The following is a 17,500-nucleotide window of genomic DNA, read 5'->3' on the forward strand; positions in this document are numbered from 1 at the left end:
ATGAAGAACCAAACAGCTCTTCTTCTGTTTTTATTCAGGAGGACATTTTGGCTGACGTCAGCAAACCGGCCGTGCAGCTGTGGACAAACCTGGTGAGTTAAATGATGTCACCGATTAGCCTTTTATTGCCCTGTAAAGTAGATTAGATTAAAATAAGATACGGAAGATTAAAAGGATGATGGCAACATTGTCTCTTTCTCCCTTTGTGTTGCCCTTTGAAATGGTGTAATCTGCAGCTTCAGGCCTCACGCAGTCCATCACAGCTCAGCGCGTGTCCAACTCAAGTAAGACAAAAACAGAAATGGTCGAATCCACCAAACTTGTGTTGTGGAATTTAAAAAAAAAAAAGTGACTGATGTGTGATTCTAAAGGAGCGACCTTATTTGAGGACGCCGCTCAACTTGCCCGACAACAGACAAGAAGTGAATAACCGCAGCGCTCCTTTGCAAACAGACCCGGTAATTTATCCATTTAAAATCATTCATAATTCATTACTGTATCCATCCATCCATCCATTTTATCCTGCTTATCCGAGGTCGGGTCACGGGGGCAGCAGCCTATGATTAATGTTTCTGTAATATTAATATGTACAAGGTGTGTATTACGATTGTCAGAACAGTTCTGTACTATTTTACATTTATTATTAATGTTCTAATTATAACTCATCATACAAACCCTGTCCCCATATGAGTTGGGAAATTGTGTTAGATGTAAATATAAACGGAATACAATGATTTGCAAATCCTTTTCAACCCATATTCAGTTGAATATGGGTTGCAATATCAACACAGAATGCAATATCAATTCTGTGTTGAATTGATATTGCATTGTCACGTACTATGAATCATAATATAGTCAAAATAAATATAAGTTGCAATACATAGCAACACAATAAAAATACAAGGAAATATATTTAATTAATTATAATAAACAATTAATACAGTACTAAAATAAATATAATATTTTCCAAATTTTCATTCAAACGTTCTAAATATAATTGTAAAATATGATGAATACAATGATTGAATATGAAAAAAATGAAATAATATTTATATTGTTTACTGCGCGGTATTATACTTGTTGTTTTATTTATTAGGTGTTTTTTTGTTTGTTTTTTACAGTTGTATTTTTGCGTATGATTTTTTAAAATATTATAATACATATATTGACGCTAATAATACTACTAATAATAAGTATAAATACCTATATTTTGTTGTATATATAAGTACATATATATGTGTGTAATAGAAATACTACATTACATTAAAATGATAACACATATTAAATACATATTAAAATAAAGGTAATATTTTCATATAAGTTGTAATTTAAATAATTGTAAATTATAATTATTACTAGTGTGTGAATGTGAATGATGTCTGTCTATCTGTGTTGGCCCTGCGATGGTAGCGACTTGTCCAGGGTGTACCTCGCCTTCCGCCCGAATGCAGCTGAGATAGGCTCCAGCGACCCCCCGCCACCCCGAATGGGACAAGCGGTAGGAAATGGACGGATGGATGGACAATTATTTTGATAACATAATGAATAAACATACTAATATTTTAGTAATAATAATAGTGTTCTACATTAAATACATATAAGATATAGTAAATATAATATTTTCCATTTTTTCATTTTTTACTGCTTGACCCTTTTGGAAGAAGTACATATAATAATTACAATTTTTCATTATATATTTAATAATTAACTATTACAATATAATATTACTGTTGTATTATTTTGTTATTTCTATTTTTTGTCTTGTTGTATTTATGTTTTATTGTGTCAAAACATAATATAAATAATAATATTACTACTAATGATAAAGGGCAAAACAATGTGTTTAAATATAAATACATACATATATATATAGATATATATATATTCAAACAATTAGAGTACAGGTATATGTAATAACAATCAGCTAATATTTATACTTCATATATAAACATTTTACATCCATAAATGTATATATAATATATGTGTGTTGTTCAGGTCATGGGAAGTGAGATACCTTGCACAGACCGTCGTCCATCTCCAACAACACCAAAGTCAGGTACTGAAAATCACAACATGATCCTTTCATGTGAGCGACGGCATCGCTTTGACACTTGTGTGCAGTTCATGACCTCCGACCCGCAGACATCAAGGTGGTGGCAGCTTTGGGTGACTCTCTGACAGTCCGTGTCTTCTTCTCCTATATATTGATCCATATTGGTCGATTTTCCTGGGTAATCAATACGTCAACAAACATTCTGCTACTGTGTTGTGTGACGTGGCAGGCTGGAAATGGCGTTGGTGCGAAGTCTGACAATCTTCTTCTGGTCATCAATGAGTACAGAGGACTATCATGGAGGTAACATTAAAGTATATTGAAAATAAGTACGTTCAGTATCTTGGTACATCAAGCACCTTTATGTGTTTATTTCTTACCTTTTCAGCATTGGTGGGGATGAAAATATCACCACAGTCACCACTCTGCCAAGTATGTATTCTGATTTTATATATAAATATATATACAGTGGGGCAAAACAGTATTTAGTCAGCCACCGATTGTGCAAGTTCTCCCACTTAAAATGATGACAGAGGTCTGTAATTTTCATCATAGGTACACTTCAACTGTGAGAGACAGAATGTCTTGGGATGCAACTCAGTATTCTTCTTCCTCCAAACACGACAAGTTGAGTTTATACCATAAAGTTTTATTTTGGTTTAATCTGACCACATGACATTCTCCTAATCCTCTGCTGTATCCTCCATGTATCCATTTTGGATATAAACTCAACTTGTCGTGTTTGGAGGAAGAAGAATACTGAGTTGCATCCCAGAACACCATAACTACTGTAAAGCATGGGGGTGGAAACGTCATGCTTTGGGGCTGTTTTTCTGCTAAGGGGACAGGACGATTGATCCGTGTTAAGGAAAGAATGAATGGGGCCATGTATCGTGAGATTTTGAGCAAAAACCTCCTTCCATCAGTGAGAGCTTTGAATGGTTGACCAAATACTTATTTTCCACCATAATTTACAAATAAATTCTTTAAAATTCCTACAATGTGAATTCCTGGATTTTTTTTTTCACATTCTGTCTCTCACAGTTGAAGTGTACCTATGATGAAAATTACAGACCTCTGTCATCATTTTAAGTGGGAGAACTTGCACAATCGCTGGCTGACTAAATACTTTTTTGCCCCATTGTATATATATTTTTGTATTTTTATTTTTGCCTTGATGTATATATATATATATATATATATATATATATATATATATATATATATATATATATATATATATATATATATATATGTATATATATATATATATATATATATATATATATACACACTCTATATATGTATATATATGTATATACATACATATATGTTCACATAAAACACAGCACCAACATAAACCATTTTAAAAAGCTTTTTAAATCATTTATCATTAGTAAATATAAGAAAGAAGAGCAAACATTGTTTTCGAAAGACAATAATATATAATATGTATACAAATACAATTTATGATTTCATAATTATACATATAGGTTATATTAAAATGTATATATTACCACTTTATATGGAATTTAAATAAATTGTGTATATATATATATATATATATATATCTATATATATATATATATATATATATATATATATATATATATATATATATATATATAAGTGTACAAATGTATATGTTTGATTTAAATGTTAAACTGTGTATATGAGATGTGTGCTACATATATGTTGCTTATATATTGTTTAAAAAAAAAGTAATATAAGTGAAGCATGTTTTAAATTTTATATATTTTGAACCTTGTTCTTGTTGTGAGGGGGGAGGTTTATATAAGCGTTGCTTCAACCTACACCCTTTCGGCTCAATCATTGCTCAAATGAGTGTTTTGTTTTTTTTCTTTTTTTGTTGTTATTCTTTGTTTTATGTGAAGATTGCCGAAATAAATAAATAAATGTCAAAAAAATGTCAAACATATATATATATATATATATATATTACAATATTTAAAATATTAATTTTTTTTAGAAGAAACTGTAAATGTAAATCTTGGCTGCATCATGTCATTGGGAAAAATAAACAGTAATATGATGGTTGCATTTCGTTCAGAGAGTACATCGATTGCAAATTTGCCATGGGTTTGCCTAGAATGATCAACATGCACAATTGAAAACTAATGCATAAATAATAGTTTAGTTTATTTCACACATAAGCAAAATCCAGCATGTCGGAAAAGGAGTAGGGAGAAGCAGACTTGATTTATTCCAAACTCTTCACCTTGTCTCAAGAATCTCTGTTAGTTAATTCACTTCCTGTTTTCAGTTTGTAATTTATTAGTGATTAGGTCACAACAAATATATATATATATATGTATATGTAAAAACAGAATGAAATAAAAATAACATTTACTTCAACATTTTTGTACAGTCAGAGACCCTATGTAATGTGTGTGTGTGTGTGTGTGCGTGTGTGTGTGTGTGTGTGTGTGTGTGTGTGTGTGTGTGTGTGTGCGTTTATTGTTCAGACATCCTAAAGGAGTTCAACCCTTCTCTGACGGGCTTCTCTCAAGGAATAGGCAAGGCCGACTCTACTGGAGCCTTCCTCAACCAGGCTGTCGCCGGGGCCAAGAGTGGGTCAGTCATCCTCACTTCCTACGGTCATTCCAGTTTTACCAACTTTATTTAACGCTCACTACTAATCAATGCAGCTTGTGCAGGTCGTATTGTTGGCTTCAATTGATAAAAAATGATTCTTTTTGTCTCATTGTTTTCTAAATAAGAATCCATAAGAGAACCGTTTAAGAACCGAACTGTTTGGCAGAACCAAAAGTGGAATCAGAGCCAGAGAAATCTTATCAACTCCCATTCCTGCATTGCTCAACAGCAAACGGGACGCTATCAGAATAAGAATCAGAAGTACTTTATTAATCCTCGAGGGGGAATTAAGAAAGAATCAAGCCATATTCTTGAGTCCGTGAACATTGCTCCAAAGTATGGATTACAAATATAAAGGGATTAATGTATGATGAAGGACTTCCCCGTTTATTCCATTTTTATCACAGAGCAAAAATGTTGGACGTGCCCTAAACACTTCCCTAGGGAAGCGTTCGGGTGCCAACCTGACCAAACCACCCTATCTGGCTCCTCTCGATGTGGAGGAGCGGCGGCTTTACTTTGAGCTCCCCCCGGATGACAGAGCAACTCACCCTATCTCTAAGGGCGAGCCCCGCCACCCGGCGGAGGAAACCCATCTCGGCCGCTTGTACCCGTGATCTTGTCCTTTCGGTCTGCCCTAAAGCTCGCGACCATAGATGATGATGGGAACGTAGATCGACCGGTAAATTGAGAGCTTTGCCTTCCGGCTCAGCTCCTTTTTCCACCGTTTTCTACACTGTTGAGGTGATTTAATACAAAGTAATGCGTAAATGAGTTCCTGTATAGTATTTTTCCAGCAATGGTCATGTGGTGACACCAGTTATGGTATCCATCCATCCATCCATTTTCTACCGCTTATTCCCTTTCGGTATTTGGAGAGATAATCTTAGAAGTCGGACACCACTGAAGGCCTAGGTGGGAAAAGCACGGGTCGCCACTGACTAAAAGCCACACTGGAGAGAGTACAGTATCATGACCTGGGACTTTTCATACACATGTGAAAATAGAAGAACCTGGACTAATTGATCAATTATACAAATTTAGTGAATGGAAATGATGTTACTTTCTTCTTTTTTTTTAAGTGATGTGGTGAAACAAGTGCACGTCTTAGTGGCCAGGATGAAAAATGACACGGTAAATGACACAGGCCTAAAACAATACTAGTACAGTAGTCATGATAACTGTTGGCATGTTTATTGCAGAGAATTGATTTCCACAACGACTGGAAAGTGATCACCATGTTTATTGGAGGCAATGACATATGTGACTTCTGCACGGACAGCGTGAGTTTTTATTATTTTATTTTTTTGCAATTTAAGCCTTGTGTAATGTTCATATTGTTGTTACTCAAACCGGCGTTCGTGGGTCTGATGGACCCGTTGCATTCTGTGGCTTTTAATGTCTCACAATCAAACACTTTTATGTTAAAATACTGAACAGATTTTTTCCTTATCCCAATAAACATCTGTTCAGTATTTTGATATAAAATTGTTTGATTATGAAGCATTAAAAGCCACAAAATGCAACGGGTCCATCAGACCCACAAACGCTGGCTTGAGTAACAACAATATGAACGTTGCACGGAAAAATTCCTTGCCAGTTTCTGCGGTTCCCACACAAGGTTGCACCATTGTTTGTCAACACTGTCTGCTCTCATTTTCTCGCACATTTGACACTCTGATGGTCTGTGTACTAACGGAGATAGATATCTATCTATATCCATATTTTAGAGTAATTTTTTTCTGTAGTCATATTCGAAATAGCTAGTGTTTTCCATTTGTACTTTTTCTATTTTATAATCTCATGTCTTTGGTACACTGCAAGTTAACATTGGCTTTAGGAATGTGAGGAGGAAATATACTCCCTTTCTTATATCATCATGTGCTCAGCTAAGGAGAACAATAGACATATGTATTGGTACCGGAGGGTGGGGGGCTGTTTGCGGATTCAAGAAGTAGTCTCTTCCCGTTTGAATAGGAGATCAATTTGGGCAATGTGAATGAAAGGTTGGTGTATCTAGATTGGTCTCCCAAAGCTTTGGTAATAAATTATCAAAATAAGCAACTCTGCCTGGGATTCATTTATAACCAGCTTATGTGTCATCTAACGAATCTAGAAAGAAGTACTCTCTTCCCGTTTGAATAGGAGATCAATTTGGGCAATGCGATTGAAAGGTTGGTGTATCTATATTGGTCTCCCAAAGCTTTGGTAATAAAATATCAAAATAAGCAACTCTGCCTGGGATTCATTTATAACCAGCTTATGTGTCATCTAACGAATCTGGGGGGTGACCGGCAGAAGACCGGATCGGAACACAACAGTACCTACACTCTGTCCTCCTGTCTCGGCTTGCTGTGTGTGGGATGGGGTGTGGGGGGTAAGTACACAGACCCGGACATCTTATATGTAATAGAAATGTGCTGGGGGGCGTATGATTTGTGGTCCTTAAATATGAATTCTGATATATGTTCTTCACAGAAAATGAGCCAGAGTCAGCGAGTCTCAGTTTGAAGAATTCATTAATTGTATCATTTTTCTTTCAATAAAAAATGAAAACGGCTCCCACAGACCCGAACACCACACATATTCCTTTGGTATTAACGTGAGCTCTGGTTTTCTTCTTTTACAGGTGTTTTTCTCACCCAGGAATGTGGCGGCCCGTATCCGTCAAGCTCTGGATATACTCCACGATGAAGTAAGGCTGACTTTCACATGCACAAAACCCCCCGAAAGCGAGATTACAAACTACGTTTCCTACCGCGTGCTGTAGGTTCCACGTGCGCTGGTCAACCTGGTAGAGCTGTTGAACATTATACCGCTGCGTGATCTGCATAAAGATAATACTCTGGGCTGCCCCACCTGGTTTGTCAGGTCAGCCGTGGTTGCCGTTATTCAAGTTCAAAACCTGATGATGTGGCAATCGATGCCATGTTTTATGTGTTTGTGTTTCAGAATAGTTTGCCCCTGCGTACTGAAGCCAAGAGATGGCTCGGTTGAACTCCAGAAGGTCAACGAGTACAGCAGAGCCTATCAGGTACTTGCTGTAAATACTTTAGTACTTCCTGGCCACAACATGATATGTTTTGTAGATATGCATCAAAATAATATATACAAATAAATAAGTACAATGTAAAATAACATTTACTATTTTCCATTAAGCTGTCAAATAAAATCTGAAAGAGTTGTATTAAAGCTATTTACTTATTTATTGGCCCATAAGTAAATGGCCAATTTTATATATTTCAATAGGGATGAAGTTGCAATAAATTATTCATTGATTAAATATTTGTGAAATCCAATCAGAAATTGAACATATTCATGTATTCATTTCATGGCAAAATGTATATATTTTATGGAGGTCTAGAATGAAAATTGTGGCAGCGCGTTGGTACAGGGGTTAGTGCATGTGCCTCACAATACCAAGGTCCTGGGTTTGATCCCCAGGCTTCTGTATGGAGTTTGCATGTTCTCCCTGGGGTATGGGTGTCAAACTCTGGCCCGTGGGACGAATCTGGCCCGCCGTGTAATTTAATTTGGCCCTATAGGCAATATCAATTTAGCATTAGAGCTGGCCCGCCGGTGTTATACAGTGTCGGTGCCGCTGTAACACCGCATTCACCGCTAATACTCATACTTGCCAACCCTCCTAATTTTCCCGGTAGACTCCCGAAGTTTAGTGTCCCTCCTGAAAATCTCCCGGGGGTAACCATTCTCCCGAATTTCTATCGATTTCCACCTGGACCACTATATTGGGTGCGTACTTGCCAACCCTCCTAATTTTCCCGGTAGACTCCCGAAGTTTAGTGTCCCTCCTGAAAATCTCCCGGGGGTAACCATTCTCCCGAATTTCTATCGATTTCCACCTGGACAACTATATTGGGTGCGTACATTTAAGGCACTGCCTTTAGCCTTCTCTACAACCTGTCGTCATGTCCGCTTTTCCTCCATACTAACAGCGTGTGAGATAATATTTGTGGCTTTTACACACACACACACACACACACACACACACACACACACACACACACACACACACACACACACAAGTGAATGCAAGCCATATTTGGTCAACAGCCATACAGGTCACACTGAGGGTGGCCGTATAAACAACTTTAGCACTGTTACAAATGTGCGCCACACTGTGAACCCACACCAAACAAGAATGACAAACACATTTTGGGTGAACATCCGCACAGTAACACAACAGAACAAATACCCAGAAATCCTTGCAGCACTAACTCTTCCGGGAAACTTCCAGCAAACTGACCAATAATTAACGTTTTATTCATGCATTTTCTCTTGCTACTTCAAGGCTTGAATGTTTGGTTCATTCATTATTGTTATTTTATTTTCAAATTTATTATTAGCCTGTGGACAAAATGTGATATTTACCTCAGAAGATTGCAAATATAAAAAAAGACATACAATTTTTATTTGTATTTTGTTTGATACACCATTGATATTCTTTTAATTATCATTATTATTATTTGAAACTGGATTTTGCATGTCACTAAAGTTATATAAGCCTTGCTTGTTCAATATTTAATGCAAAACGTGTTTGGGTCCCTATTAAAAGGTTCATTTGTTCAACCTTGGCCCGCGGCTTTGTTCCGTTTAAAATTTTGTCCCACTCTGTATTTGAGTTTGACACCCCTGCCCTAGGGTAATCCGGCTTCCTCCCATGTCCAAAGACATGCACCTGGGGATAGGTTGATTGGCAACACTAAATTGGCCCTAGTGTGTGAATGTGAGTGTGAATGTTGTCTGTCTATCTGTGTTGGCCCTGCGATAAGGTGGCGACTTGTCCTGGGTGTACCCCCGCCTTCCGCCCAAATCCGGCCGAGATAGGCTCCAGTACCCACTGCGACCCCAAAAGGGACAAGCGATAAAAAAGGATGGATATTTAAATTGTAGCTAGTAAATTATCTCTGAATGAACCTGCTAATTTATTTTTTGATGACCGATGCATTTATTCATCTCATGACTCATATATTAAAATTTGTTTTATGTTCGATATAATTTAGTACATTTTTTTCACGACTGACTTGTTGATTTGTTTATCACCAATGTATTTATTTTGTCACCAATTTAATCACTTGTTTATTTTTCAACAGTTTTTTAGTTATTTTTATATATATATTTTTTACAAATAGTTCAAGAGACCATTACAAATGAGCAATATTTTGTTATACAATTTAATCAATCAGAAACTGATGACATAGTGCTGTATTTTACTTCTTTATCTCTTTTTTTCAACCAAAAATGCTTTGCTCTGATTAGGAGGTACTTGAATTAAAAAAATGTTCACAGGGGGTACATCTCTGAAAAAAGGTTGAGAACCACTGGATTGGATGTTAGAAAAGCACCAATGACGTTTGTCATGCCTGTGAATCAGGTTTATGTTTGATCATGTTATGTTTTGTTTTTTTGGACTCTTGTTTCCATAGTTACCCATTAATTTCCACCTGGTTTCCTAGTCACGCCCCGGTCCTCAGCTTTCACACCTGTTTCCAATTACCACAGCTACTATTTAAGTAATTTGTTTTCTGGTCCTCGGCCTGGGAACTTTACCTACCTACCGGACTTTGAATTTGAACCCTCATGACCACGCACCTACCTTTCCTTGCCAACCTTCATGCCTCGCCACGTAGTTTATTGTTTGAACCACGTCACGTAAGATTTTTGTTTAGTTTTGTTTTATTTTAGTGTAAGTTTTTGGTATGTTTGTGCCACAGTTAGTGTCTTTTGTTTCGTTTGTATATAGCCATGCCATCGTGCTGTTTTTTTTTTCGTGAGTATAGTCTAGTTTTCATCCACCATTGAGAACCACTGGATGATGTATTTAGTGTATTAATAAATTCATCATGTACTCACATTCTCGCCTGGCTTGTTCCAAATTCTCTCTGCATCCATCCATCCATCTTCTTCCGCTTATCCGAGGTCGGGTCGCGGGGGCAGCAGCCTAAGCAGGGAAGCCCAGACTTCCCTCTCCCCAGCCACTTCGTCTAGCTCTTCCCGGGGGATCCCGAGGCGTTCCCAGGCCAGCCGGGAGACATAGTCTTCCCAACGTGTCCTGGGTCTTCCCCGTGGCCTCCTACCGGTTGGATGTGCCCTAAACACCTCTCTAGGGAGGCGTCCGGGTGGCATCCTGACCAGATGCCCGAACCACCTCATCTGGCTCCTCTCGATGTGGAGGAGCAGCGGCTTTACTTTGAGTTCCTCCCGGATGGCAGAGCTTCTCACCCTATCTCTAAGGGAGAGCCCCGCCACACGGCGGAGGAAACTCATTTCGGCCGCTTGTACCCGTGATCTTATCCTTTTGGTCATGACCCAAAGATCACGACCATAGGTGAGGATGGGAACGTAGATCGACCGGTAAAATGAGAGCTTTGCCTTCCGGCTCAACTCCTTCTTCACCACAACGGATCGGTACAACGTCCGCATCGCTGAAGACGCCGCACCGATCCGCCTGTCGATCTCACGATCCAGTCCTTTGTCACCGATTCTGTTCATAACTTTTATGGACAGAATTTCTTGGCGCAGTCAAGGCGTTGAGGGGTTCCGGTTTGGTGACCGCAGGATTAGGTCTCTGCATCGAAGAAGCAAAACTAATCCAAGTCATAGTCCTGACAATGTTAAACTTGACTACGCTATTGATTGCTGTGTTTTTTTTCCCAGCATGCAATGCGGGAGCTGGTGGACTCCGGGCGCTATGACACCCACGACAACTTCTCTGTAGTACTGCAGCCTTTCTACAGAGAAGTTTTCCTTCCTACTTTGCCGGTAAAAGAAGGCGCACGTCCCAAACGTCCCTTTCCACAAAAGCCCACTCATGCACACGCTTCCTAACTCCATGTTTTTCCTTTGAAGGACGGAAGGCCCGATCGCTCCTACTTCACACCTGATTGCTTTCACCTAAGCCAGCGAGCTCACACTCTGATGGCGAGAGCTCTGTGGAACAACATGGTAGGAAGCGGCAACGTAAACGCACACATTTTGGCTCGGATGCTCGAATATTTCAAAGTAAATCGCCGACTTTTCCCGATCTTGTAGCTGGAGCCGGTAGGAAACAAGACGTTCACGCAAGATTTCATGGCCGGGATTGATTTAAAGTGTCCTTCTGAGGTGAACTTTTTTATTAACCGTTATTACATGTGCATCATTCATAAAATATTCAATGTACATGTTTGTTTTGGTCCCTGTCAGGCTGCTCCATTCTTCAGAACAGCTGCCAACAGCAACTACACTTTCCCAGGACCTCCGCCGACTCCTCCTCCAGTGAACGTAAATTGACTCCACTTCCTGTCTATGCTGAGTGTAATCTTCCTTTTTAAAACATTTTTTTTGTGTGTTTAGAATTGGGGCAGCGACTTCTCCTGCCTCAACACGCATCCATCAGACCCTGTGCCCACGTCAGGTAAAACTCAACAGATTCTTTCACACAGAGAATCCGGCATCTCTTCGTCTATGCCAGGGGGTCGGCAACCGCCCTAGTGGCTCTCGGGAGCTTTTTCAAAAATGTATGATCCATCCATCTTCTTCCGCTTATCCGAGGTCGGGTCGCGGGGCAGCAGCCCAAGCAGGGAAACCCAGACTTCTCTCTCCCCAGCCACTTCGTCCAGCTCTTCCCGGGGGATCCCGAGGCGTTCCCAGGCCAGCCGGGAGACATAGTCTTCCCAACGTGTCCTAAGTCTTCCCCGTGGCCTCCTACCGGTTGGACGTGCCCTAAACACCTCCCTAGGGAGGCGTTCGGGTGGCATCCTGACCAGATGCCCGAACCACCTCATCTGGCTCCTCTCGATGTGGAGGAGAATCAGCTTTACTTTGAGTTCCTCCCGGATGACAGAGCTTCTCACCCTATCTCTAAGGGAGAGCACCCGCCACACGGCGGAGGAAACTCATTTCGGCCGCTTGTACCCGTGATCTTGTCTTTTCGGTCATGACCCAAAGCTCGTGACCATAGGTGAGGATGGGAACGTAGATTGATCGGTAAATTGAGAGCTTTGCCTTCCGGCTCAGCTCCTTCTTCACCACAACGGATCGGTACAACGTCCGCATTACTGAAGACGCCGCACCGATCCGCCTGTCGATCTCACGATACACTCTTGCCTCACTCGTGAACAAGACTCCTAGGTACTTGATAAATAGAAAGATGAGGGGAAAAAAATATAAAAAATACATTATTTGTTTTAGTATAGTTTCTGTCGGAGGACAAACATGACACAAACCTCCCTAATTCTTATAAAGCACACTGTTTTTATTAAACATGCCTCACTGATTCGAGTATTTTGCGAGCGCCATTTTGTCCCACTCATTTTGGCGGTTCTTGAACTCAACCTAGTTTTTTTCCATGTATAACTTTCTCCGACTGTCTAAGACGTGTTGTATCTCACTTCTTTTTCTGTCTCATTTCGTCCGGCAAACTTTTAAAGTTGTGCATGAATGCACATAAGTGAGTTTTGTTGATGTTATTGACTTGTGTGGAGTGCTAATCAGACATATTTGGTCACTGCATGACTGCAAGCTAATCGATGCTAACATGCTATTTAGGCTAGCTAGATGTACATATTGCATCATTATGCCTCATTTGTAGCTATATTTGAGCTCATTTGGTTTCCTTTAAGTCCTCATAATTCAATTTATATCTCATGACACTCTCTATGTAATATGGCTTTTATTTTTTTGCGGCTCCAGACATATTTGTTTTTGTATTTTTGGTCTAATATGGCTTTTTCAACATTTTAGGTTGCCGACCCTTTGTTTATGCCTTTCATACAGAACCCAGCGAAGACTCTTCTGTGCGCTTTCACACTGCATCTAAAAGTCAGATCGTGTTGTTGCTTTTTATACAGAACCGAGACACAACAAAAATTAGGTTTTTATCATTTTAAGAATATATAGCCAGCGTTCGCCCAATTCTCTGTCAGGGCAACACGGACATGCTAATGCATGTTTTTTTTACGAGTCGTGTAGATTATTGTAACACCCTGCCTTCTGGTCTTCCTAAAAAGGTTAATACACCTTTGCAATTACTCCAAAATTCAGCGGCACATTTCCTGACGAAGACCAGAATGTGGGCTCACATTACACCAGTTTTAAAATCTCTGCATTGGCTACCCGTGTGTTTCAGGATCAATTTTAATTTTTTATGTTTGACTAAGGGGAGATGACGACACAGACACCAGAGATCTGTAGCTTTAAGATTTGTTATATGTACTGTATGTATAGACTTAGACTTAGAAAAACTTTAATGATCTACAAGGGAAATTGTTCAACACAGTAGTTCAGTTACACTGATGGAAAGTGTAAGGATGGAAATGACAATGCAGGTATAAATAGACTAGCTATAGCAATATAAAATATAAGCAATATATAATATAGACCATATATATATATAATAATCAAACAATACTAAATATACTAACTGAGGTAATGAAGTGTGACAAAATCCAAGAGTGTGTATGGTGTAAGACTATGTGTGTAGATTAGCTGTTGAGTGTTACTGTAAATGCTGAAAAAAAGACAAGGAAGTCCAGGGGAGAGAGAAGTCTACAGGTTCGAGTCCAAAGCGGGGGAAGTCAAGGATCGAGGGAGGCAGTCAGAGTCCAGAGGGAGAGCCGGGGAAAAATGAGACGCACAGCTTACTTTTAAGGCGACGGACGGTACTGCGGGGACGACACAAGAAAACAGACACTGAAAACACGGAGGAGCAAACACAGAGAGAGCTGGATTGCATCAAGCAGGATGTGGCTTACTGTACGAGAACATAAGGTTATATTCCGGCGCGGGATGGCAGATTGAACAGGCTTAAGAAGGCAGCTCTATCATCATAGGCAGGTGCGCTGATTGCCGGTGAATGATTGCAGCTGGTGGCTGCTGCAAGGCGGAGACACAAACGGCGCGTCCCTCAAGGGGCGTGGCCGTGGGCGTGACCCGGGGTGCGACAAGTAGAGTGCAAGGATGAGGGCGCATTCCATGCATGTACCCTGGCCGCGACATTCTTCTTATGGTTTATAAATGTTTTTTATGGTATTGGGCCTTCTTATCAGTGCTTTTTCATACAAAAATATGACATGAAAAATGTCACATTTTAGATCTAGTGTGAAATAAAGTAGTAGTAAAATAGGCCAAGTGCCTTTTTATACAAAAAAAACAAAAACTTTTACAGATAGAGGAAAATAGCCAGGTCAGTGCTTTTTCATATAAAAAAAATGACAAGAAAAATGTCACATTTTAGATCTAGTGTGAAATAAAGTAGTAGTAAAATAGGCCTAGTACCTTTTTATACAAAAAAAAACTTTTACAGATAGAGGAAAATAGCCAGGTCAGTGCTTTTTCATACAAAAAAATGACATGAAAAATGTCCGCTTTTCCAAATGGTGTGAAACAGCCGTGTCAGTGCCTTTTTGTTACAAAAAAAGTAACAAGGATAAAATACTTAGTGAGAAAGGGGCTGCAGATTCAACTTCAGAAGGCAGAAAATAGTCGGGTTGGTGATTTTATACCCAAAGAATAACATGAAAAATGTTAATTTTTACAGATAGCATGAAAAAGCGTTAGCTCCTTTTCATACAAAAAAATAAAATCAATTTTTACATATAGTGTAAAATAGCCATCAGCGCCTTTTACACAAAAAAGTAACAAGAAAAAAAGGTGGTGTTTACGAGGAGTGGAAAATAGTCAGGTCAGTGCTTTTTCACAAATAAAATAAAAGTGACATGAAAAATTACAACTCTTTATTCAAAAAAGTAACAAGGAAAAAAGGTTTATACTCAGATGGCTAAGAATTTTATGTCAAATGTGTGAAATAGCAGGTCAGTGCCTTTCATACAAATAAGTAACAAAAAAAAGTTGACATTTACGGATGGTGTAAAATAAAAACAAAATGTTTCCAGACAGTGTGAAAGGGAATGTGGCTTCTATCTCAGAAGGTAGAAAATAGCCAGGTCAGTCATTTGTATAAAAAAAAAAAATTACATAAAAATGTTACATTTTAGATGTACTGTAAAATAAAGTAGTCATAAAATAAGGCCAGTGCCTTTTTTATACAAAAAAAATAAAGTTTACAGATAGAGGAAAATAGCCAGATCAGTGCTTTTTCATACAAAAAAATGACATGAAAAATGTCCGCTTTTCCAAATAATGTGAAACAGCCGTGTCAGTGCCTTTTTGTTACAAAAAAAGTAACAAGGATAAAATACTTACAGTGAGAAAGGGGCTGCAGATTCTACTTCAGAAGGCAGAAAATAGTCGGGTTGGTGATTTTATACCCAAAGAATAACATGAAAAATGTTAACTTTTACAGATAGCATGAAAAAGCGTTATCTCCTTTTCATACAAAAAAATAAAATCAATGTTTACATATAGTGTAAAATAGCCATCAGCGCCTTTTACACAAAAAAGTAACAAGAAAAAAAGGTGGTGTTTACAAGGAGTGGAAAATAGTCAGGTCAGTGCTTTTTCACAAATAAAATAAAACTGACATGAAAAATTACAACTCTTTATTCAAAAAAGTAACAAGGAAAAAAGGTTTATACTCAGATGGCTGAGAATGTTATGTCAAATGTGTGAAATAGCAGGTCAATGCCTTTCATACAAAAAAGTAACAAAAAAAAGTTGACATTTACGGATGGTGTAAAATAAAAATAAAAAATTTCCAGGCAGTGTGAAAGGGAATGTGGCTTCTATCTCAGAAGGTAGAAAATAGCCAGGTCAGTCATTTGTATACAAAAAAATTACATAAAAATGTTACATTTTAGATGTAGTGTAAAATGAAGTAGTCATAAAATAAGGCCAGTGCCTTTTGATTAAAAAAAATAATGTTTACAGATAGAGGAAAATAGCCAGATCAGTGCTTTTTCATACAAGAAAATGACATGAAAAATGTTCGCTTTTCCAAATGGTGTGAAACAGCCGTGTCAGTGCCTTTTTTATACAAAAAAGTAACAAGGATAAAATACTTACAGTGAGAAAGGGGCTGCAGATTCAACTTCAGAAGGCAGAAAATAGTCGGGTTGGTGATTTTATACCCAAAAAATTACATGAAAAATGTTAACTTTTACAGATAACATGAAAAAGCGTCAGCGCCTTTTCATACAAAAAAATAAAATCAATGTTTACATATAGTGTAAAATAGCCATCAGCGCCTTTTACACAAAAAAGTAACAAGAAAAAAAGGTGGTGTTTACAAGGAGTGGAAAATAGTCGGGTCAGTGCTTTTTCACAAATAAAATAAAACTGACATGAAAAATTACAACTCTTTAAAGTAACAAGGAAAAAAGGTTTATACTCAGATGGCTGAGAATGTTATGTCAACTGTTTACAGATACAGTAATGTAAAATAGCCTTTTTGTAGAAAAAAGTGTGAAATAGCAGGTCAGTGCCTTTCATACAAAAAAGTAACAAAAAAAAGTTGACATTTACGGATGGTGTAAAATAAAAATAAAATGTTTCCAGACAGTGTGAAAGGGAATGTGGCTTCTATCTCAGAAGGTAGAAAATAGCCAGGTCAGTCATTTGTATACAAAAAAAATTACATAAAAATGTTACATTTTAGATGTAGTGTGAAATAAAGTAGTCATAAAATGCCATTTTATACAAAAAAAATAATGTTTACAGATAGAGGAAAATAGCCAGATCAGTGTTTTTTCATACACAAAATGACATGAAAAATGTCCGCTTTTCCAAATAATGTGAAACAGCCGTGTTAGTGCCTTTTTTATACAAAAAAGCAACAATGATAAAACTCTAACAGAGTGAGAAAGGGGCTGCAGATTCTAACAGAGTGAGAAAGGGGCTGCGGATTTTACTTCAAAAGGCAGAAAATAGTCT

General features: G+C 38.1%; 1 protein-coding gene across 1 annotated transcript in view; it reads left to right on the plus strand.

Annotated features, from left to right (window-relative positions):
* The window catches only part of plb1 (phospholipase B1), a 75,341-nt gene that overhangs the window by 35,473 nt on the left and 22,368 nt on the right, over positions 1-17,500 (plus strand). Inside the window, exons 13-30 of the mRNA XM_061893794.1 lie at positions 39-92; positions 237-284; positions 372-458; positions 1,996-2,056; positions 2,122-2,180; positions 2,283-2,356; positions 2,442-2,485; positions 4,540-4,648; positions 5,752-5,803; positions 5,872-5,952; positions 7,299-7,364; positions 7,440-7,540; positions 7,622-7,703; positions 11,348-11,452; positions 11,540-11,635; positions 11,723-11,794; positions 11,876-11,953; positions 12,026-12,086. Of these exons, the coding sequence (XP_061749778.1) occupies positions 39-92; positions 237-284; positions 372-458; positions 1,996-2,056; positions 2,122-2,180; positions 2,283-2,356; positions 2,442-2,485; positions 4,540-4,648; positions 5,752-5,803; positions 5,872-5,952; positions 7,299-7,364; positions 7,440-7,540; positions 7,622-7,703; positions 11,348-11,452; positions 11,540-11,635; positions 11,723-11,794; positions 11,876-11,953; positions 12,026-12,086 (1,330 nt within the window). The remainder of the gene's footprint in view (positions 1-38; positions 93-236; positions 285-371; positions 459-1,995; positions 2,057-2,121; positions 2,181-2,282; positions 2,357-2,441; positions 2,486-4,539; positions 4,649-5,751; positions 5,804-5,871; positions 5,953-7,298; positions 7,365-7,439; positions 7,541-7,621; positions 7,704-11,347; positions 11,453-11,539; positions 11,636-11,722; positions 11,795-11,875; positions 11,954-12,025; positions 12,087-17,500) is intronic.

The sequence above is a fragment of the Nerophis ophidion genome, linkage group LG03 (assembly GCF_033978795.1).
Source record: "Nerophis ophidion isolate RoL-2023_Sa linkage group LG03, RoL_Noph_v1.0, whole genome shotgun sequence".
NCBI lineage: Eukaryota > Metazoa > Chordata > Actinopteri > Syngnathiformes > Syngnathidae > Nerophis > Nerophis ophidion.